The sequence below is a fragment of the Antennarius striatus genome, chromosome 3 (genome assembly GCF_040054535.1).
Source record: "Antennarius striatus isolate MH-2024 chromosome 3, ASM4005453v1, whole genome shotgun sequence".
Classification (NCBI taxonomy): Eukaryota; Metazoa; Chordata; class Actinopteri; order Lophiiformes; family Antennariidae; genus Antennarius; species Antennarius striatus.
This window is the reverse complement of record NC_090778.1, coordinates 17,683,699-17,706,772: the sequence shown is the minus strand read 5'-3', so window position 1 is coordinate 17,706,772 and position 23,074 is coordinate 17,683,699. Positions and strand designations below refer to the sequence as shown.

The 23,074-nt window shown below is 38.6% G+C and overlaps 1 protein-coding gene across 2 annotated transcripts in view; it reads right to left on the bottom strand.

Moving 5' to 3' along the window:
* stpg2 (sperm-tail PG-rich repeat containing 2) overlaps nt 1-23,074 on the bottom strand; it is a 65,044-nt gene that overhangs the window by 6,584 nt on the left and 35,386 nt on the right. Inside the window, exons 11-13 of one of the 2 annotated variants that reach the window (XM_068311506.1) lie at nt 11,637-11,752; nt 5,904-6,104; nt 5,403-5,485 (exon numbers count right to left, since the gene is read on the bottom strand). In XM_068311506.1, coding sequence (XP_068167607.1) covers nt 11,726-11,752 — 27 coding nt within the window. In that variant the 3' untranslated portion in view covers nt 5,403-5,485; nt 5,904-6,104; nt 11,637-11,725. Of the gene's footprint in view, nt 1-5,402; nt 5,486-5,903; nt 6,105-11,636; nt 11,753-23,074 lie in introns of those variants that run through there. The other variant, XM_068311505.1, reaches the window with a different exon arrangement.

Below are 23,074 nucleotides of genomic sequence, written 5' to 3'. Positions count from 1 at the left end.
GCTTTGGACTGACAGCACCTGGGAAAAACCTACACAGACACAGAGAGAACATGAAAAGAAGACGCCAGGTTAGGATTCAAACCCAAGATCTTCTTGTTGTGACGTGACGCTGCTAACCTTTTAACCTTTTCTCCATTTTGCTGCCCTATGAAGGTGTCAAATATTAAAACTCTCAAAGAATCAATAATTATTAATATCGCAGTCAACCACTCTCCTCATATCTAAGTGTGCGACAGGATGCATAAATAGTATCAAGACAAGGACAGCCAAAAGTGGAAATACACTGTTCTATCTTTTGAATCACTGCCTTCAAATTCTGAGGTCGGCCAACAAACTCACTGGACAAGTTAAAACCTTTTTAATTAGAGGGGAAGTTTGTCTCAGACGAGAGTTTAATATTTTATCAGTTAGTTCAGTGTGGTGGAAAGTGAAGTGAGAGAGAGACATAGGGGAGGACTACAACTAAAAGCAAAAGAGAAAAAGATGTTGATGGAATAATTCAATGATGTGTGTGTGTGTGTGTGTGTGTGTGTGTGTGTGTGTGTGTGTGTGTGTGTGTGTGTGTGTGTGTGTGTGTGTGTGTGTGTGTGTGTGTGTGTGTGTGTGTATTCACAGGAGGGAAGTAGAAGAAAACTAAAGTAGTGCAGCCGAGTGTATAAAATCTATTTAATGTTATTTATTTATTTAGTCTTTGCACAGCTAGTGTTTGGCGATGTGTGAAATGTGTTTGGATTTTTGACTACAACTAATGAGAGGATTGTTACATACACCTGCAACAACCGTGTAGTACAGAGTACAGTGTCGTACAAAAGAGAGCACAGATTTGCTTCATAAATTGGTGGTGAAAAAAACCAAGAAGTGGCTTAATGTTAAGCCCAAAACAAAACCAGGCCAAAGCAGGAGCAGAGGTCCAAAAGCATGGCCAGCTTTAGTCTCAAGAAGCTTTGCAAATGAATCTCATTCCTGCAGAGGCCTCAAACAGCTAAATTTCAAATTGAACATGATATACCCATAATACCCTCTGTAAAGCAATAAGAAAATACAGTAAATGGCTACAGTAGGTCTGGGTCTAAAGGTGGATTTATACAGGGAAAAGTGTAGCAGAGCCTGGCTCTAAGTCTAATCCTGTCTCCCTCCTTATACTGTATCTTAATGATGCCTCGCCATCTGTTCTGCCCTTGTCAGCACTTGTTAACCTCTGCATTGATTCTTCTTCAATACTGTACATCTCCTTTAATTAAAGACACTGGCTAATCTGGCTTTCACCAAGCTGTATTTGCAAGCATGAAGCTGTCATTTCATGTTGACTGTGTATAAATGTAATGTTTTACATTTACATGTATTGACAAAATGAGTTATAAGGTCAGTGGAGGATGGATGAAACTACAGTAGTTGAATCACTGGTAAGTTTCAATTTACTGTGTTGACTTTCTCATACACTATATGCATCGCTGAAACATATTTTACAAAGTTGTGGTTTAATTTACATTGGAACAAATTTACAAAACCGCACAACCAAGTTGTTCATGCTACTTCTGCACTGTAACTCAAGTTTCACTTTTTTATTATAATTAACCTTTTTATAACCAGGTATGTCTCATTACATTGTAGACCTCTTATACAAGATATATTTGGACAAAAATAGTAGCAACAGAACTCAAAATACAATGACAAGTTAACAGAAAACACATACTGAATTCAATGGAAGTCAATGGAACAAGCACCTTTGCTGAATTAGGAACAAAACCATTAATGGTAGCATTGTCAGCATTAAACTGGAAGGATGTTTTTTCAAATGTTATGACCAAAACAATTTATGCATAAAGTAAATAATGGTCCAAGAAACAAACCTTATGGTATCCCGATTTAGAGAATGGGTTCTATATTCATATGAACAGCGTGTTCAAAACAAGCATAACATGAACATGACTAAATATACTGTTTCCATAGCAAAGTATAATAGTATAGTATAGTATAGTATGGTATGGTATGGTATGGTATAGTATAGTATAGTATAGTATAGTATAGTATAGTATAGTATAGTATAGTATAGTATAGTATAGTATAGTATAGTATAGTATAGTATAGTATAGTATAGTATCTCCCCAACTACATATTTGAATAAGCTCACTGGAAAACCTCACGCTGTCACATTTTTAACTCCACCCACTACCTGTCAATCAAGCGCCCAACCAATTACGGCACATCTGACAGAAGGAATCACATGAATCAAACTCGAAAAGTGGTAGAAGATTGTCTTGGCTAAAAAAATTAATGATCAAAAAAGTCACAAACACAAGTACCGGTATATTTGACTAGAGGAAACAAGACCCTCAAAGGAGCAAAATAATTTGCAAATATCATATTAACTATGCTTTAGTATGGGTCATGTCAAAAATAATTTTAAATTAGCAAAACAAATATCTGTAAAATACATTTCAAACCCTTGAAAAAAAACTATCAGACTTAAGAATCTGATAGTTGCCTCCATGTGTTTCATGTACAACAGTCCAACTTTGACCGATAAAAACACTGATCAACTTCCCTTTGTTTTCCTAGTACAGCTTCAAGGTTTGGCAAAGCTAATTAGATCTGATAATGACTCAAGAGCAAAGACAGAGAGCTTCAGTGAACGTAATAAAATGCCTTTCTGAGGTCTGTGCAGAAAGACAATTGAAAAAAAGTTATAACAAGGGGACAGTGTAAGGACACAATGCAATATGTCTTCATCGGACACGAGACATCTGTAAATGACTGTGCTTTGCGTTGTGCGAGAGATGAGAATGGAAAAGGAAAAAGGGCCCATTTGAGCATCGATCACTTTTATGCCCTCAGTCTGTTTGCATATTTTAGATCTATAAACAACATGAATGATGTGCCGTATAATGCACCATAATCGAGATTTATTCAGTCTTGGGTGGAGGGGCATGGGGGAGGAGATGTTCACAATCCCAGAATCAGGAGGTACTGTTGTGGCTGTGGGTGTGTGTATGTGCACCGTGATTTATTTGATTTAATTAGATCGCCGATGTAAAACAGCTCGCAGGGAGAAAAAAAAAAGAGAAAGATGAGTGCCGAGGGAGACATAAATAACACCACACACTTTTCCCTTCCTTTCCTCCTCCTTTCTTGTCTCCTCTATCTCTCATTTTCTTTTAAACTTCTGATCTTCCCTGTGCGCATGTACAATGTTTCTCCTTATTATAATAACCTGTTTTCTTCACCCCTCCTTTCCGCCACCACTTTGCTCTATATCTTACCTGCCTTTCTCTACCCCCTCTGGCCTCTCCACTTCCCTTTCACCCTCTGCCTTTGCTCCACTCCCAGCTGAATAATGATCGGGGGTAAACAACTCATTAGGTTAAAAGGCCCACAGGAGCAATCAGAAACATGGTACGCAGTCAAACCTGTTACAGTGAACACTCACAGAGACATTTTGAGCACAGCGGGACAAGGAAAGACCCGACTCAGGGAAGTGGGGAGGGGGTGGAGTAGGTCGTTGGGTGGAAAGGTTATTTCAAATTGGATGTGATCAAACTGCACTTTCAAACAAGATCTTCTTAGACGATGTATCATGTCCATCTCCTGTTGATGTTTAAACACTTCTTGTTACTTTCTTCCTTTCTGTCTTTTAAGTACTGAGAACACACATTTAAACGCAGCAATGAATAGCAGATTTATGGTGAGTGTTCAGAAGAGAAGAGCAGCATAAATCTAAACTCTCCAGCAATAAAAGCCAGTAAAAGTGGTTTATCTGACACTCAGAATGGCACATCACCTTGTCCAAGCCAGCCATCTCCATTTCTCTGACACCATATGTACAAGGTCAGGAACTTATTTTACTTTATTTTGCAAAGTTTTCACAGCATTTTCATTCAGAAAACATGTCCTCCATGTTTCAGTTTTATTTTAACTTTGCATTCTTCACATTTCAATATCAATAACTATCAATAACGTCCCTGTTGAAAAAAAATGCATCCCTACGAGTCTCATGATTTTTGTAATCAGATGCTGAAGAAACAAACTTTAATAATCCCCTTGGAGAATCTATTTTACCACTCTATAGTCTATATTTCACGTGTGTGTGGGTGTATTATTGGTCCACGTGGTTCTTGAACTGGCCACCCTCCAGTCCCCAGCCCAAGATCAGTTGACTGAGCTATTCATGAAGTAAAGACTGCTGCACCTTTACAGCAACAGTGCAAATGTATAAAAAGAGTAGATGTTCAGTCATTGTTGTGCATCACCAGCTGAATAAACAGAGTGAACAAGCAAGGTGATCAGACAGATTAGTGGTGTGATAGCTTTACAACAAATCATGTGTGCAACCCAAACACAGGACATGTAAAAACAGCGTTAGTAGTTCAGAAGGAAAAAAATCAAACAAAAATGTTTTCAACTGGGCTGTTAAGAGTCATCATTGTGAGTGTCTCAGGACACAGTTTTTAGCTGCTAATTGAAGGAAATACATAGACTGAGTGTTCGATCAATGTCCCCATCTACCAATAAGTAAAGCAAGTTAAAAATCATCTTGCAAAGACTGGGATGTGGTTTCTTTAACCACAGTTTCTCCTACTCACTTTTTGTCTCTCTTCCCTTTCCTTGACTCACTCATCTTAAAGTGTGTTTCGAAGCATCAGAGCTTTGCACAGTTTCACATATTTGATTTCTCCACTTCATTAAAGTGAAGTTTAAAGCACCAAATAATGCATTGAAAATATGTTTTTGTATATACAGTGCGAGCAGACTGTACTTCCACACATAGATAGTTTTGATTTGGATGTGTGTTTCTATGTATATGGAACAAAAGGAGAAGTTAATTTGATGACTGACTTAAGCATATCAGTGGAGAACAATAAGTTATGAGTCTTCTATATGACTTTCACAACTGTTTCAGTGAAAATGTACATAATTAATGGATTCATTATGTATGCATGCTATGCATTAATGTATAGCTAAGACTGTTTAGGAATGTTAACAGCATTTTTCAAATGGTCTCACACTGGTAAATTATTATTAAATAAAACATGATTTTTGACTGCCCTGAAAGTCAAGTCACAGCTGTGAGAATTCAGATAAAGCTCCTCTGCTAAAATTAGCAAGTTTCCATGGCAGAAAGTACAGTAAAATTATAATGGAAAAATCACTGTCACAAAGCCTTCTCAGCATTTTTCATCTGTTTCATTTGTGTCGAACAGGATCTATTTCAGTGCTTTGAGAGAACAATGTTCCCAGTATTCATTGTTAGAGTAACATGCTTTTGAGTTACCTCGGGCAATACTAATAGCTTTTTAATTATTATTGATTAACAAAGTGGTTCATAGAAAGAGATCTAATCCACAAAAACTGCTGAATCAGTCAAGCCAGTCAATACTAAATGGTAAAAAATGAGGAAATCATCTGCACGTGTAGGGTCCATTGTAGATATGTCATCTAGCAACACTGATTAAAAATATTCTATCTTCTTCCAAAGGAATTTTCCATCCTGCAACAATGAAAACAAGATCAAAACCGAGGTTTAAAAACAAATTATATGCTGTTTTAATTTTTAGTTTAGTTTAGTTTATTTGAAAAGGGACAATACACTTTCATAAAACGCATGATTACCCATGGTTAAAAAAGCCAGAATTAGCCAGAATTATAATTATAATTTTCAATTATACACCACTTTAATTTGTAAAAATAATCTGAAACGGAGGTTTCCAAAAGAAATCTTCATTGTACCTATGTCCGTTTAATTAACAGGGTTTATTAAGTTAGAATCCAGTGACTGAAATATGCTCTATCATTATCTATTATACATTCAACAAAAATTGATATAATCATAAATATTAATGAAAAATCAATCCCAGAATATGAATTAAATTGTGATGACTTCAAGATTGACCTTTGACAACACTCACCTGTCACCTCTGATCTTTGCCCCACGATGACATCTAAGAATCGCTGGTGGTGATGGCGGTGTTGAGTGTGACAGCGTTAATGGTTTCCAGTGCCATTAAAGTGCCAGGGGCCACACAGGGAGGACTGCAGGAGCCAAGAGGGTTGTGTAGCGTCACATTGAAGGTGCCCTTCATCATCGTGTTCATGATACTTGGACTCATCTGCAGAGACACACACAGAGCTCAGATGATAAATGAAAAAGAGGACAGCAGTGGTTTGTGGAAAAATATGTGGGTTTACAGAGAAATAGGTACAAAAGTATATAGAAACATTCAAAATTTCTTACGTGCAAAAAAATACTAAATAAAAGTCAGTGAGTCAGCCAAATCTCAGATCATTTTTTTGCATTAATTTGTCAAAAGGAAAATGTGTATTAGTGTGCAGAGGTTTACAATAATTAAAACCTTGACTTCAGCAATCTAAGTTTTAAATGTTTGTCCCAATCATCAGCAGGTGTCTTCTTTGATTCAAATACTGGTAGGGCTGGACGTTTGCAGCATAGTTTAAAAGGTCACTGACCTGTTTGACTTCAAATTTTTGCAATGCATTACGATAAGTATAACATGTCCTATTTTGACATACTCATGAAGAGAATTACAAATACAGAACTCAAACAGGCTCCACCTTTTCCACCTTGCTTCAAGAAGATAAAGAGATGGATGTGCTTGACTTCACCTCACAAACTGTAAGTCTTCTTACCAAGGAAAACATTGGAAAAGTTACCAATATGAAAAAAGTTGTGATCCAATGTCCACTATTAATCTGACATTAAAATCACATTACCAAAACAAAAGTCAAGACAATACATTATCTCACACAACCTGCAAAGAGACAAAGTTGCAGACATATCCATACATTCATAGATTGTCTCCCTCCCTCCCGGGTACTACCTGGGGATTTTTTCTTTTTTTAATCAAAGCTCTTTCTGCCTTCCCCACTTCGTTTCTCTCTGTCTTCCTTCCCTAATCTCCCTGCACACATGTATTCATCAGTATTCCAATAATGCCACAGTAGGATTTAGGCACATTGGCGGAACTGCTCAGATCTCAATATTGATCCTTTTGGGAAAAGGGTTGTGGGTTCAACTCCAGGTCACCCTCAGGGTTGCCCAGGAGGTCAGGGAGATGAGGAAGAACCCTTGGAAGTGACGACATGACCAGCATGGCAATGATGAGAGAGATTATGGGATGTTTCACTAGGTCAGAGAGGGGAGAAAGGAAAGAAGGTATACACAGGGAATTAGTGATGATGCTGCTTGGTATGTAAGCAGACATTTAGAAATGTGCACACAAGCACATAACAAAGCATGCAAGATGTAAAATCTTTCCCACAACACACACATACTACAAGACACATTGGGAAAAGAAAGACACCCTCCATCCCATGCATACACACATAACAGAACAAATGATGCACATTCGTTACACATTATAAGACTATATGTTACTACATATATATGAACACATGCCATTATGATACTGTTTGTGACATACAATACAAACAACACTACATTACAGCAGGCTCTCGATCTCTATACAAGCATTTGACAAGTTTCTGTAGGAAGCTTAAGAGCATTACCTATATGAACAACTTTTTAAAGGATTTCTTGGAGAATCTGTATTCTATGAATGTCTACTTATGTAAAATTAGCCCAACATTATCAATTAGAATGGAAAAACCTATGGAGAAAATTGCAGGCTGAAAAATACCAAAATCTTCCTTGAAGAGTCAGTCTTTTTTTTCCTTGCCTTTACCTTTAAGGTTTACTTAATGATTGTTTGACTGTTTTCACCTGTTTCTCCTTTCACCTGTGCATCATTACTGTCTCCTCCCAGTGTGTTTAGTCTCCATGATTCCTTCATTTGTTAGTGTATCTCATTGCCAAGCCTTTTCCTCATGCTCATCCTCATCCAGTGTCAGCTTTTCTTGTCATAAATTTACTTTTGAATATTTAAGTGTATTGGACTTTGGCTATGCTTGCTTACATTGAGTTGCCTTGGGTTTAATTCACGGTTTGTGCACAAATGTATTATTTAGGGTCTGGTTTGCGACTGTACATTGGTTTGCATTCCCACATTGGATATCGCACACACACCAATGCCAACTTAATTCCTTTATTTTTCCTTTCCACTTTCATCATTTTAAGGATGTAAGCAAACGCCACACATCTACACGCACACACACACACACACACACTCACACACACACACACACACACACACACACACACACACACACACACACACACAAGCTTCAAAGAAATGTCAGTTGAGTTTAGGACTCTTATCGGTTCTGACTCTTCATGAGTATCAAATAGTATCCAAACTTTTTCAGCTCTTTATGTTCTTTCCAGTCGACAGGCTTAGAAATCAAAGATTGCAGCGTTTAATTAAAATTAGTTTCTGCTTGACGTATGCTCCTATGTCACTGTGTTTCATCCACACTTTCTGTTAATTTAAACTCAACCAATAAGAACAGTGTAATGAGTAAAAAAGGTAATTGAGCCTACTTTCTAGAGCTAGGTGCCTTACATGGTGCATTTAATGAAAACGCTAAATGAGTCCTCATTGTGACCTAATGCTGCACAAGTAGATAGCGTAATGACATTACAAGTACGTGCACGGATGGATGCACAAATGCACACACACTGACGTTTAAGTGGCTCTTATTCCATTACCTGGCCATGCGCTTCAGACTGAAGGCCCTCAGAACACATTTTGAGTGGTTGAATTCGACTACTCTTCAGATGCTCCATTTGCTCCCGTCTATCTCCCTACTTCTGTTCCTCTATGCTTTTCCACCGCCTTATAATCACTGTCTTTACTCTGTACCCATCTCTACTTTCCACACCTCTCCTCTTCTGTCATCACTATCATCCTGCTCTCTCTACCTGCTTGTTGTCAATACTCTTATCTGTCTCCCTCTCCAGACCATTTAACACCATCTTTAGCTGTACAGTGATGTTATATAGATTCAGTCACACAGCTAATTACTAAGACGAGAGCTTAAACATGCATCACGCTGAAAGCACCAAGAAGTGAAACCCTTAGATGGAACCAGAAGATGTTTTACTGTGAAATCCATGGCATTGATCTCAAGAAAGCATAAGTTAAAGTAAGGATCTTTGTTTTGTATTCTTAAACACACGTGGACTGAGAATGAAATACGGAGTAGTTTGCCTGCTTTGCTTAAAAGTCAACAAAAGTTAGGTGAGCTTGTGCAAAATAGTAAGAGGCAGTCAGAGAGTTTGCAACCTTTTAAGGAGAAGTCTGACTGTAGTCATGCTTTATTTATCCCAGTATTAGTAGCTTTTTTGACTGTTGAGGAAAACTTAATTAAAGATGTTTTTCGTGGATACAGAAAAAACAAGAAGCTTGCTGAATAAGGGTGGAACACTTTGTGCCCACTACCCACTTCTTCATAGCAAATGCAATGTTAAATTAACTTTTAGTTCAATGCATGATATAGTGACTTCACAATCTGAAAAAATGGTGTTATGTCTTAGTTGGTAAAAACTGAAACTTTCAGTACAAACCACTTAAATTAACTCCATATTTCTCCTGTTGTATAAATTGTGTTTCTGCAGACTTCATTCACTCATTGGTACACTCTATAGTAATAGTAGTGGCCAATATCTAATTCAATTCCTGTAGTCACTACATTGATTGTAAATTGTTGTAACTCTATAGACACCTAAAAAACCTAGACTTTTCCACATTTTTGTTCTCCTTTAGGGATTATAGTCTGTCCAGGTTGTCTGTTATTAATTGTGTTTGGAGTCATTGATGAAAAAAATGCAAAAAAGTGTGATATGTTGTTTGTCTCAACGTTGCCACACATGTTAGCAAAGTAAATTAACTGTAAGAGGTTAAAAAACTCCTTTGTTTCAATGTGATGATCTATTCAGGTCGTCTTCAGATTAGATGAGAAATTGTCAAGCAATTTCTGATTCAATTAAAACTGCAACAGGAAGGGCAAACAGCATGAGAGGGACATCAAGAAACATTCAAAGGAGTGACGGAGCAATCTGGCATGCCTGCTGTTCTAAATAAGGTTTGACTGTGGGTCTGTGTTGTTCCACCTCTGTGACAGCAGTAGCAGCAAGACTCAGATCAAATATCGGTAGACTCAAAAACTGGTGAGGAAGCAAAACTGGATTAGTTTTGACTGTATGGTATATGTGTTTAGCCGTTCAGCAGTTAGCTGAAGTTGGCAACTAGCTCATTGAAGAAAATTAACTGAGAATGTCTTCAAATTAAATTCAGAGACTGCCCAAGGTCCCGGAGCTCTTTAGAATTAGGGCAAAAGTGGGATCAGCCTGTATGTAACAAGGAAAGTCAATGATTGTCACACTTCTTGACTTGCTATTTCAGATCACAACAGAACAGTGTTATGCTGCAGTTATTTTCTTCAATGTAAGCAAACTAAGCTTTTGTAGAAAATTGTCTTTTCTGCAGTACACTGCGCCCTCATTCCTCACGGTTAATGCATTCTGTGAACCACACATGATTAAAGAATTCCGGGATAGAGCAACAAACTTTATCTTATTATTTATGGTAATTTAAATGTTTATGACCCTCCCCATACTGATATTAAACCACCTTTTATCTGTATTACCTTTTCCCACACTCTTATCGATTGTTTAAAACACTTTTGTTTCTCACGTAAGTTCGAGACCCACGAAACAGAGCGCACTTCTGAATGCCGTCGGCCAATAGAATGCGCATACAGTATCACGTGACTGCCTACTAAAAATCCGCAATGAGGTGAAGTCACAAGTATTGATGCGTGAATGCACGAGAGCGCATTGTACTGCTGATATCCATGCACATAAAAGATCTAGAGCGAGTGAAAGCAGAAGAGAAGAAAGGGAAAATTTGAGGAGATGAGTCCACACAGAGACAGCAGCCAGACTGGGAGACAGGCAGACGGTGAGAGAAGAAAGAGCCCTGTGATAACATTACAACCATGGACATGAACATGATGATGAACTGTGTAGCAAAGTCTAAATCAAACCCAGTGTCTTTGTCTTTGATGTTCACCCCTCAAAGTCAGCAGGGACTGGAAGCAACATTAGCTCTTTCAATCATCTTACACGCATCCACAGTCACCAGTGGCTATAACCCAAAGCTGTAATTCGTATTAAAACATGCTGAAATGGACCAGAGATTAGATTCAGGTTAGGTTTCATTTCAACTATAGTATGCATTGACCATGAAGTGCACTTTTCTACGTCAGCAATCTCGGGTGGTTATATTAAACAGCATTTCACTTCATAAAAATGTTCTCTCCTTCCCTCATTTAATTTAACCAGACAGGTCTATTAAGACCAATTCTCCCACAGAGTTGAGGAGACTGCATCATTCAGCCTTGTGCTATGTTAGTAGGGACAGTCTGAAAAACTGGAGTTTTTTAACACAACAAATAATTTCTTCTGCAACTTTCAAGGTAAAAAAAACCCCTGGTTGTCTGAGCATCATTATATTAGGTAAGGTCAGACACACTATATTTCTGTCCTCTCTGTAGCAAACAGGTACATAAACAGGGTGTAGTATCTCAACATAGTCTTCTCTTGGTCATGTAGGGACACATAAAAATCCACACTTATGATACCATTACTGAATGTTAACTACTCATGTCCTACAGAAGTAAGAATACCCATAGGTATGTTTCAATATAACTGACATTTTTACCTGGTAGGCTCCAGGTCCAGGGTTGGTGTTCATGGAGTGTTTGAATCTGTCTTCTCTGGATGTGATCAAAGCCATTTGAGGAAAGGACTTCACACAAATATTGTACTGGCCAGGGCCTAGAGAACACATAGATACATCTGTATAAGTGTAATAGAAATCCGCCATTATTCAAGTAATAGCATGTGCACATATTTTAAGATGTCATTGATGATAACTCATTTTAAATGGGTACACATTTTGTATTTTTGTCAAAGTTAGGATTCACAAACAGCTCTTTAAGATTAAATAAAAACACGTTTAACTAATGATTCTGATTGAAGCTGAAATCCTGCACATTCTAGAAAATGCTTAGGGGTCTGCAACAAAGTAGTTTGGTGCAGATGATGTAGCATTCCTGGTTTTACTTGAGGTAAATATCAACACAGTCTTAGCCCTGTGTCAAGTTTTTAATCTGATTGTGTCAACATTATTTTAAAAAAAATTTTGTCAGGTTTTAGTTGACTGGAGTTCTGGTTTATTTGGTTTTGTTTTAGTTAAACAAGCCAGAATATATTTTAGTCTAGTTTTAGTCAACAAAAGGTTGGTCTCTAAATATCAGATTATCATAAACATTCCAATCCATCTAGACTTGCCAAATTTCAATTTCAAAGATTATTTTAATTTAATGAAAGGCAGGTCACAAATATACTGTAGCTTTGTGTTTTTGTTCTGTAAAATATCCTTATTTTTATCTATATTTTTTTCTTAGCCGATGCCTCATCCATTTACGTTTTGAGAACAGGATGAAATAATTGCGATCTTGAGGCCTCTAAAAATTGGGTTCACCAGATAAAATTGTCTTGGGAAAAATTTAGAAGCACCAGACATTAAATGTCCATTAGCTGTTTGTTTTTTTCATTGTTGTCCCCATCAGATAATTGATTTGCACATCAGGAATGCTGAAACCTTCAACCAGTCCAGGAATAGTTTGCCATGTTTTGGGCCGTAATACCTGTGCTCATAACTCCACCTCCCCAATACAGCAGATAGGACTGGTAGAGGTGATCACATCTCAGGTGGTGCTGTACAGGAAACACAGCTTCTGCTCACATTTGTGCATGTTTGTGGGCTTAGTATCAGATTTAATTGACATTGGTGTTATCTGGTCATCACGGAAAAAAGGTAGAGGGAGAACTTTTTTTTATCAAACACTAATTAAAACATTAACATTAATGTGCGCGCACATTCAAACACAAGCTGATAGGATTACACGATCCCCAAAAGGCACAGGCAAAGCAAAAAGCCAGCCATTGTTCCCAGAGAACTCTGAACAAATGAAAATAAGAAGCTAAGTCTCAGGGGTTCATGTATTACATTGTGTTGTCGTCATAAACCTTTGCAAATTCAAATTCAAATACAACCTTTGCATTGAAGACACAAAAACAAGAAGAAAAAGAATCCATACCTGGTTCAACACGATTTTACAAGAAGATAGCAGTGGGTACTTGTCAAACCCAATAGTTAACAATGCTGTGACCTTAAAACTTACAAACATAAAATATTTTTTACACAAAAACACACACCAGAAAACGAGACGCATGCATCAATAACACCTTGAGCATTTGCTCATGTCACAAAGCATTACATAAACAACAAATACTGTCATTTTGTAAGGCCTGTGTGCGTGTGTGTATTCAAAAGACTAAACAGTTAAAATATTTTACTATTAATTGCAATGTGATAGCATGGGATCCAACATGATAATGAATCTAATGTATGCTCCTAATGGTTTACATACTGTAGGATTATCAATAAATGCAAATGTAATAACAGGCACAGAATTCCATGTATGAGTTCCTATGCTCAAGTCACTGTCTGTATTCTATTGTGTCGGAATATTTGGAGATTATCTACTTCAGTGTGTGTGTGTGTGTGTGTGTATGTGTGTGTGTGTGTGTGTGTGTGTGTGTTTGTGTCTGTGTGTGTGTTTGTGTCTGTGTGTGTGTGTGTGTGTGAGTGTGTCTGTGTCTGCGTGTGTGTGGGGGGGGGGGTGAAAAAGAGGAAACACTATAGCAAACAATCCAAATCTATTTATATGCAAATTGGATTTTTGGTTAAATAGTTTGTGGCGCCTCTTGGGTAGAGTTTCTTGGTGAGTCATAAATTATCCAAGTAAGTCATGAATCGATCAATGCTGAAACAACGTTTTTCAATGGGACTATAATTGAGGTAAATATTTGGTTAGAGGCCCACGGAGATGACGCTAATTGAACAGCATGAATGCAAAAGAAAAAAAAAGATAGAGGAAGAGATATACAGATAAATGTGTGGTACCTGGTAGACTTGGGTCACATGACGAGAATGAATAAGAGAGGAAACATCTTTGATGTCTCTTGGCTGCTTCACTTCGGGGCTGAACGTAAGAGTGAACACTGCCCCTCTTGGATGTCTGACTCACATTGTAAATGTTGGGTGGAGGGGAATCCTAGAGTAATAGACAAGAGAGGGGAGAGGAGCTAAATGTAAAATTAGCTAAATGCTAAATCCAGCATGCTTTTCGCAGGTAGAATGTTCACTACTGAACATGTGCTGTTCTTTATACTATTGATGAGTGACCTCTTTAAAACCATACAATTTGCTATACCAAAACATGTGTTGATATAATTAACTATTTTTTGTGAAGAATATCAAAGTACAGTAATGCCAATAAGCAATATTTATGTTCACTACATATAAAAGCTCTCCAAAACTGATAACATTTTATTGCTTCAGAGCAGTAGTGTGCATAAAATGGTGTGCAGAGATGCAGCAGCTTCACTGCTGAGTGGTCGGGTGGCAGTTTAAATGTTTGCTTTTGATACTGTTCTACAATGGTGAGACCTCTTCAGGGATAAGCTTGTGAAATAATTCCCCTCAATCAACAACACAGTCAGGAGGGTTTTGCAACCTTGAGTTGCTCTGTGACTCCACTATCTGCAGTCCTGTCCACCACAGCAGCCAAGGAGTGGATGAAGAAAATGGTGTGAAAACAGGGCATGCTGTCTGGAGCTCTGTTATAAAACCACAGGTTAACAAACCTAAGCAACCATCTTTCTTGGTAGCCAACATCTGTTGTGTGAAAACATCCCATCCAGCTAAATAGGATAACACTATCCTCAGGTAAGTTTTGGGTTCACATTAATGATAACTGGAGTGTGATGAGTTGCTACACAAAGATCAAAGCTCTAAGCACTGTTAATGGTAAAGTACAAGTTCTGCCAACACATCAGTTGTAAAGCCTTCATACAGGAGCCATTCTTGTGTTCTTTTAACCTCAGGTGTAAGGTAACGTGTTCTGCAGACATTTTAAAAAATGTGTTTTTCTCCCAAGAATGGTTATAAATTATTACAGACCTTGGAAAGTTGTGTTGTTTACTCTTTAAGTTTGCTTTCTTTCCTTTCACCAATAATACAAAATGAAACAAAAATCCCCCTCCACAGGATTTAAAGAAAATCTCCTTATTTCTATAAAGAAACTGACAAGTACGAAAGGAAGGTTGATTCTTGCTGTCACCTGGCACAAAATACTATCTATGACATTGTAGCACACAATTATTCACACAAAATGTGATGATACTTGAGTCTGCTTATTTGATTATGCAGCCGATAGGACCATTGTGCAACAGATACTCATTATAAATAGCAAATGACCTATTCACCCATTTATTATCAGAACACATGGTCAGATTTGTTATAATATCACAAATATACATTCATGCATGAATATCACCATTCAGGGGGGAGGACATGCAGTATGGAACAAATCATCTACATGCAAATGAAGACAAACACACACATGTTCGCACACATACTCAAGTGAGTGGTTGGCTAACAGCTGTCATTATGTTGCTTCTGCACAGATCGGAAAATGGATAGGAGCACAGGCAACACTTCCAATGCACCCAGGTAATGTCAAATAAATAGCCTCCATAAAAAGGCAATTACATTGTTGACCATTAATGAATTGCTAATAATAAAGAGCTAATTCACAATGACACTTCGCTGGGATGGTCATGAAAAGGATCCCAGTTGTAGTAACAGAACGGCAAAGGCAAATGAGTGAATCCTGTCAACTGATTAGAAACATCCTTGGCTACCACTGCAGAGGAGTCTGAGTTACGAGGGATTTGTCTTGTTGGTGGGTCTTTGAATAATTGATGGAAAAGGCTGAATATAGCTGTGCAATTCATTTACCCTCAACATAGCAGAGCTGTCATTTACCTCAAACTGTCATTTCTATTGCGCCGTTCTCTCCTCATTCTCCTAGGTAGCCATCCATCTTTAATCATTGCTAACCCAGGCCATTTAGCGTTTGATTATAGAAACAGTAGGAGGAAAGGGAGGCAAGCACAACACATGTAAGACAACACAACTTAACACACAGTTATTTTATTGGCACAGTCAGAGAGACACAAACCAGATTTGGTGTGATTTTAAAAGCAACTGTGGCATTGCAGAAAAATAACATTAATCATGCATCATTGTGGAAACACTGTTATTATTTCCCATGGTTCAGTGTGGAGCATGTCTCATGGGGGATTTGATACACACTCTGGTAGTATGCAGCTATAGATACACATATGTGACAGATCTAACCATGCAGAGCAATCGTCCTCTAACCTGTGCAGTACAATGTGCGCACACACACACACCTGTCGAGGGGCCTTATGGTCTATAATTACATTTGACCATGGAGCAAATCACTGCTCCCATTAACATCAACATCTATTGATGGTGACCAGATTGTCTCTAATTACACAACCCCTACATTTGGACAGCTCAATACTGGTCTTCCTACATATGCACACAAATGAGAGCAATTCTTTCCCAACGCCCTCAACTGAAAAATACATATAGTACATATGGTATACTGCAGATGTCAATTACACAGTTTTGCAGAAAGGCAGTGAAATTGCATATTAATGTGATGCTTGCACCAAGATGGATTGACAGACCTGAGAGTATTTTCTAACGAAGGTGCAACAACAAAAAAGAAAATTTCTATTTTTAATAGATGCAAAATATGCATGTAAACTTGAAACCACAATTTTATTCTATCAAGAAAATAAAGAGCGATTGATCAAGCATACTGGGAGAAGAATTAATCAAACCACATAACATTTAACAATAAACAAGTAAATACTAAATTATTCACCATGAGGGGTAATGGAGAAGCAGCCCATCCATGATTTGTATTTGATATACTGTATGCTGAATCTGATACTGCAATGAACAGTGCTGGCTTACATGCATATATTGTAAATTGGCAGAATGTGCATCAACACTGTTGAGTTCAATCCTAACTCCAAATCACCATTAAAACATGAAACAACAACATATCAAATTGTTGTGGATTCAAAATTGCCTACCCACAGAACTTGTGACGGAGTCTATGCTCTTCCAACATACATACTATGGTTCCCTTTTGGGCAGAGAAAAACTAATTTGTTGGACTGTGTTTTGCTTAAATAAAATGACACAATTTCTGACATTTGCTCATATACTACTAGTTGTGGCTGTGATGTGAATTTTGTTGGGAATACATTTGTACACACTCAATGACTGTAAAAATGAAAGGTCAATGTTGTTACATCTCCAATTTGTGAAGTTGAAGAGGAAAAAATAGTTTCTTTTTCTGTAAATCTTTTTTGATATTTTACTAACTCTGGCATACTATAATAATAACAATAATGGATTAGATTTATATAGACACTCAAAGTTGCTTTTACAGTACATTGGTTGCATTATTCATTCACTCCTCATTCATGCTTGGTGATGGTAAGCTATGTGTGTAGCCACAGCTGCCCTGGGGCAGACTGACGGAGGCATGGCTGCCAATCTGTGCCTATGGCCCCTGTGACCACCACTGGAACAATCACACACATTCACAAACCAGCAAGTGCCTCACTGGAGGCAAGGAGGGTAAAGTGTCTTGCCCAAGGACACAATAACAAATGGCTTGGTGGGAGTGGGAATTGAACTGCCGATCTTGAATCATTGGGCGATCTGCTCTACCACTGAGCCACTGCCACCCCCTTAAAACTAAGAAAGAAACTGACTTGATATCCCAGTTCAGAGTTTTAAAAGCTAATAATAGCCTCTGTTGACAGAATCTGTGGTGCCATATTCATCCGTTCTTCTTAAGAGTGACAGGTACTGTCAAGCAAGGGGAGCAGCATACTAAACGTGTACAAATCATCATAATGAACACATTCCTAAACCTATACTTATAGCTTGATATAGCATGGAAGCTAATATAGTAAGCTTGTCATTGTTCTATCATTTTCTTAATATATTTTTTAGTTTTCCGTGAGGGCTTTGTGAGGGCTCGAAGTTATCTTTCCTATATTACTGTACAGTATTTTCCGCACTCTAAGGTGCACCTAAAAGCCTATAATTTTTCTCATAATCCCGTAGTGCGCCTTATAATCCAATGCACCTTGTATTTGGATTAATATTAATATTAGTATAGTTTAAAAACAAGATCGCTGACAAACAGCTGGCAGTCTGGCCGGCAATCATGCCGCCCCAGGAGGACCCCTCAGAAGACACTACGCCCCCTAATAACGGTAGTCATGGGGCGTCGCCAAAGTGCCGGCTTTCACTGACTTGACGGCAGAACAGCGGTATCTGGTTACCGTAACGTAGCAAAACAGGGAATTTTCAACAATTCTGTTAATAAAGTTTGACTGACTGACTGATCTCAGTATTTCCCAACTACTTTGGCGACGGAAATAACCCACTTTGAACTTAATTGATCAAAAAATGCCGTTGTCCTGTAATCTGGTATCTAGTGATGGTCCATTCTATTAGTCTGTGGAAACACACGGAGAAACTGGCATTAAGGTGAAGGAAAGACCCTCAAAGCTGAACTTCCAGCCTTTTCTGAAATTTCAAAAGCAGTCACTGCTAGACAAAGGTGTCTGGTGTGCTGCACTGATTTGCAAATGTAGTTGATAGCTGAAACAACACGTTACGTGAGGGTGGGGGGCGCATTTCGGCTTGTCTATTCTGTCTGCAGCGACGTGCTGTGAGATTCACAGCGGTGAGACACCGACGTTAAAGTCACTCGCATTTCCCAGTAAATTAGCAGCCTGACATTAACAGCTAGTTTAAAAATTGTTGAGGACACACAGCAGCAAATAGCTGCACCTCACCTCCGACTGGACTACCGATCGATCAAAACTATATTTAATTAATAAACGAAGACGAACGTCGGAGCTTATCTGCTTCGAACTTCAGATCAGGAGATAATCCACCCTGTTTGAACTGAGTGGTCCACTCATAATGAATTTAACCAGTTTTTTAATATGCGTGTTGACTTCTTTCTAAGACGGCAAAGTGATCAAGTGATCAGGTTTCCTTGGTGAGGCTCAGAATGGCCTCATTGACATTACAATAGGGCCATTCACAGCTGACTAAAGGTACTCACAGTCATGAATGCTCTAGCTAGTGGATGGATAGCACAACTACAGCCACTAGTTTTAAATCTATTTCAATTTTTTTTACTATATGCGCCTTATAATCCAGTGCGCCCTATATATGAAATAAATTATAAAAGAAACAATTCATCAAAGGTGCGTCTTATAATCCAGTGCGCCTTATAGTGCAGAAAATACTGTAAATGAAAGTTAAAAATGATATGGCAGAAGGTATACAGTGATGCAAGAAAAATGGGGAAGATTGTTGTCGTTAGCTCTATCAGCACCACTGTGGTTGTATACTTGAGTTCAGGAATTCACTTAACCTTGTACTTGTATTGTTAAAACTATTTGATGGTAGGAACTTTTTCATTTTAATGAAACCACTTTGTGCCAAATTTTCTTGATTTTCAGTTATTGTGTTGCTTTATTTTATGAAGCAAAAACAGATTGCTAGTATTTAAGTGAAAAGCGAATGCAACATTTATTTGCCTGTTTTTCTCCCCAAATAGACTATGTCATTCTATGTCATAAGCACAGCTGGTGTCTCATCATAGAGCTTGATGGCCATCTGTCTGATTTTAGTAGTAGAGGTATGGCTGGTGTCATAGGGCCTTAATGAGGTTTTAGACAGGTCTTCAATATACAGGGAATGACAGAAGGAAACCATATGGGTCTCATTTGGTGCCTTTTCACAACTTATAGGCAGCAGTTATTTTTACAGTTTGCTGACAGCCGCACTTTTCTGATGCTTTTAGAGTTGTTTATTTTGTTTTCTGTTTTTTGTAATTTCAGTCTTGCCTTAATTGCTAATCATTCTCACATAATCCCTTTTTTTGTGTTCTTGCACCTTACCTTCTTATCATCTGTCATCTTTTTATGCCTACTTGTCTGCTTTTATACAACACACACACACACACACACACACACACACACACACACACACACACACACACAAACACACTCTGCTTGCATCTCTCCTCGTTTGCTTCACTTGTTCACTTTAATTCTTCAATCACAGTTCTCTCATTTCACTACATTTCATCTGGCATTTACACGTATGCTGGAACAGCTAATCTAATCACTTTTGAAGGATGAAATTCCACTTCAGATCTGAACTACAGTCAGTGGAAAACTATGAGCTTGAACTAAAAAATGACAACTGTCACCCCGTGATTTAGCAATCAGTATGATGTCTGTGTTCAATCTGGCTGAGTTACTCCTATATAAACACACACACAGCTGGGTGAACCACCAACCGTCAAGCAGAATTCCCAGAAGGTTTGCTGGAGTTAATGTCCAAACCATGCTTTCCCTACATCTCGTTGGACTAAGCATGCCCCCCTGGCCGCCTGCCTGACTGACTGTCTGCTTGGCTCTCACAATCAGCACCTGCTACAAAACATCTGTAAATAACCAAACAACCACAACGGCACAGCTGCTGCATAATATGGATACATGCCCGCACCTGCATTTGGGTGCACACACACACACACACACACACACACACACACACACACACACACACACACACACACACACACCTGCTGGCCACAGCTGGTACCTATTCTGTGAGCAGAGAACTGTACATGTAGACATGTACAGCACACACCAGACACAGCTACTTAACAGATGTGCCAACTTCATCCACATGAGTGGGACAAAGAGAAAGAAAATCAACAAAGAACAAAGAGAAAGATAAATAAAAACAAGGACCAAATTGACAAGAAAATGTAGAGTGAAAATCATCGGTCTGAACTCAAGAAGCCTCTTGGATGAGAGGTGAATCATCTTCAAACAACCTTAAGCAAATCCAGTTGATTCTTTTCTCCTCATTTTGATTCATAAGTAGAATAGTGGGGAAAAAAATAGGAAACAGTAAATATCTAGTTTAAAAAAGTTTTTTTTTTAAATAGACAGCAATATGAAAGGATCAATACTGGTTACATTTGATTTTCTGTCATCAACCTTTAATTTAATTTGCTTGAATATTGATCTGTAGTTTGGACACTGCCACGGGTCAACTCATCTATTCATGTTTCAATTATTCTAAAATAAATTTTTTTTAAAAAAGACAATGGGCCAGAAATATTGGGCAAGAGGAAAGTATCGAGGCAGACAAGCAGGGGAATCTGAAAGTTGTGAATTTTTGACCCAAAGCCTAAGCTGATTGGCAAGAGCGGTGGTAAAGCTAGTTGTCTCTGAAGGCTATGCTAAAGACAGGCAAAGCAGCAAAGACAGCATGATTCTGGAGGTCTGACTTGAGGCCGTCAGCACAGATGAGTTTGTGCAGGAAGAGTCTAACTGTAGGAGATCTGAGCAGGAGGCCAATGACAGGAGAGAAGGACGGAAGGCCCCTGACAAGGCAGCACCACTGGAGGCTGATGAAGAGGATGCAGGACAGGAAGCCAACAACTGGCAGATGAGCTTGTGTAGTGGGGAAAACAAAGGATTGCTACGGCTCAGCAGACACAGAAAATGGCTAAAGCACAATCAATAAAGACGACTGCAGCTTAATGGATCACTGCAGCATGGGAAAATAGAATTTCTGTAGCATAAAGCAGGAAGGTGGCAGCAAAAATTCTGTCTGGATGTCTGCATAGACAAAAGACCCCCGAACTGGAGGTTCTTGTTGTAGGTCACCTGAAATGGATAACTGACAGTCAGGGTGTTAGACTGGTGGTCCACTGGGTCTTCCAAATGAGGTTCATGAAGTTCTGCCTGGGAAAATTGTCTTGGGCTCAGAAGCTGTGGGACCACAACCTCAGAAACCGATCTGGCATCAGCCTATCCAGATTCAATTCAGCTACAGAAAATTTTTTTTTAAAAAGCCCCAGTATAACTTATAAGTATAACTTCAACTTAGTGAAACAAACAAGACGGTGAACTGATAAAGACGTGTGCAAACACACGTTTATTGGACTGAATGGACGTTTCAAAACAACAATATACCAAAATCAAATGTAGCCACAAGAGGACACAACCTAGATAAATACGGAGGGTTGCATCAGAAAGGGCATCCAGCATAAAACTTTCGGCAAATCAAACATGCGAATCAAACCTATGACTTCCATACCGGATCAGTCGAGGCCCGGGTTAACAACGACAGCCATTGGTGCTGTTGACCTACAGGGTGCCAATGGAAACTGGACTACTGTTGGTCGAAGAAGGAGAGGAGGAAAGAGCATTCGTAAGAAGAGAGAGAAGAGGAACGCCAAGAGTATAGGACTGAGAGTAGGGACGTTGAATGTTGGAACTATGACAGGAAAAAGTAGAGAGTTGGTTGACATGATGCAGAGGAGGAAGGTAGACATACTGTGTGTCCAGGAGACCAGGTGAAAAAGGTAGCAAAGCTATATGTTAGGAGCAGGGTTCAAGTTGTTCTATCATGGTGTAGATAAGAAGAGAAATGGAGTAGGATTTATCTTGAGGAGGAGTTTGTTAGAAATGTCCTGGAGGTAAAAAGAGTGTCAGATAGTGATGAGTCTGAAGCTACAAATCAAAGGTGTAATGGTCAATATTGTTAGTGGGTATGCTCCACAGGTAGGATGTGAGCTGGAGGAGAAGGAAAAATTCTGTTTGGACTTTGATGAAGTGATGCAGAGCATGCCTAGAAGTGAGATAGTTTTCATTGGTGCAGACTTCAATTGACATGTTGGTACAGGTAACAGAGGTGATGAGGAGGTGATGGGTAGGTTTGGTATCCAGGAGAGGAACGCAGAAAGACAGATGGTAGTTGACTTCGCAAAAAGGATGGAAATGGCTATAGTGAATACTTTCTTCCAGAAAAGGCAGGAAAATAGGGTGACGTATAAGAGTGGAGATAAGAGCACACAGGTAGATTACATTTTGTGAAGACGGTGTAATCTGTAAAGTAGTGGTAGGCGATAGTGTAGCCAAACATCATAGAATGGTGGTGTGCAGGATGACTCTGGTGGTGAGGAAGATGAAGAGGACAAAGACAGACCAGAGGACAAATTGGTTGGAGCTAAAAAGGGA